The sequence below is a fragment of the Geospiza fortis genome, unplaced genomic scaffold (genome assembly GCF_000277835.1).
Source record: "Geospiza fortis unplaced genomic scaffold, GeoFor_1.0 scaffold439, whole genome shotgun sequence".
NCBI lineage: Eukaryota > Metazoa > Chordata > Aves > Passeriformes > Thraupidae > Geospiza > Geospiza fortis.
The window spans coordinates 270,160-270,956 of NW_005054618.1; the positions used below are offsets into that span (position 1 = coordinate 270,160).

Below are 797 nucleotides of genomic sequence, written 5' to 3' on the forward strand. Positions count from 1 at the left end.
GGCAGCTCTCGGGTCCGGGGCGCTCAGTCGGTTTTGCGGTGGTTGTTGTTGAGGACAGGGTGGCCATTGGAGAGGGGCCCGTTCTTGGCCACCTCCTCCTCCTCCTCAGAGTTGTCCGTCTCCTCACGGTCACTCCGCTCGTCCTCCACCACCTGTGGGCAGAGGGAAAAGGGGGTTCAGGCAGCAGCTCCCCCCATTTTCCTGCCGTGCCTCAGTTTCCCCATTGCAACCACAGCGGTTTCTCCCCACCGAGGGCTCCCTGGGATCTGGTGAGCCAAGATCAGTTGGGATTCAGGATCTGGGGGTCTCCCCTGCAGAGGGCCCCGAGTGGGTCCTTCCCCATGACATCCCCATGGCCCCCCCTGCCACCTTTCCAGTTATGAACTTCTGGGCCATGCGGATGATGAGGTAGGCCCAGAAGATGTGCAGCGACTGCAGCACCACCATCATGAAGTTGAAGAAGTAGTAGCCAAAGAAGGCAGGGTAGAGATCCAGCGGATAAACCATCGTGCAGTGCATGATCCTGCCAGGAAAAGCCACTCCTGTCACTGTGACTCCCCCAGCCCCTGCCTCAGTTTCCCCCCCGTTCCCCAGCAGAGCTCACCAGAAGGGCAGAATGACCAGGCGGGTGATGATGAAGACGGCAGCAAAGACGATGAAGATGTTGTTGCAGGTGTTCCTCCACCCGGCGTAGTTAAACATTTTGGCAGACTGGGAGGGGGGCAGAGGGGGTGAGCTGGGGAGGGGGCACAGGATGGGGGACGTGGTGGCAGCAGGGGAGGGGGACACACCAAACT

General features: G+C 60.5%; 1 protein-coding gene across 1 annotated transcript in view; it reads right to left on the reverse strand.

Annotated features, from left to right (window-relative positions):
• The window catches only part of CERS2 (ceramide synthase 2), a 21,706-nt gene continuing 20,909 nt past the window's right edge, over positions 1-797 (reverse strand). Inside the window, exons 9-11 of the mRNA XM_005430319.2 lie at positions 605-711; positions 370-523; positions 1-152 (exon numbers count right to left, since the gene is read on the reverse strand). Of these exons, the coding sequence (XP_005430376.1) occupies positions 24-152; positions 370-523; positions 605-711 (390 nt within the window). The 3' untranslated portion in view covers positions 1-23. The remainder of the gene's footprint in view (positions 153-369; positions 524-604; positions 712-797) is intronic.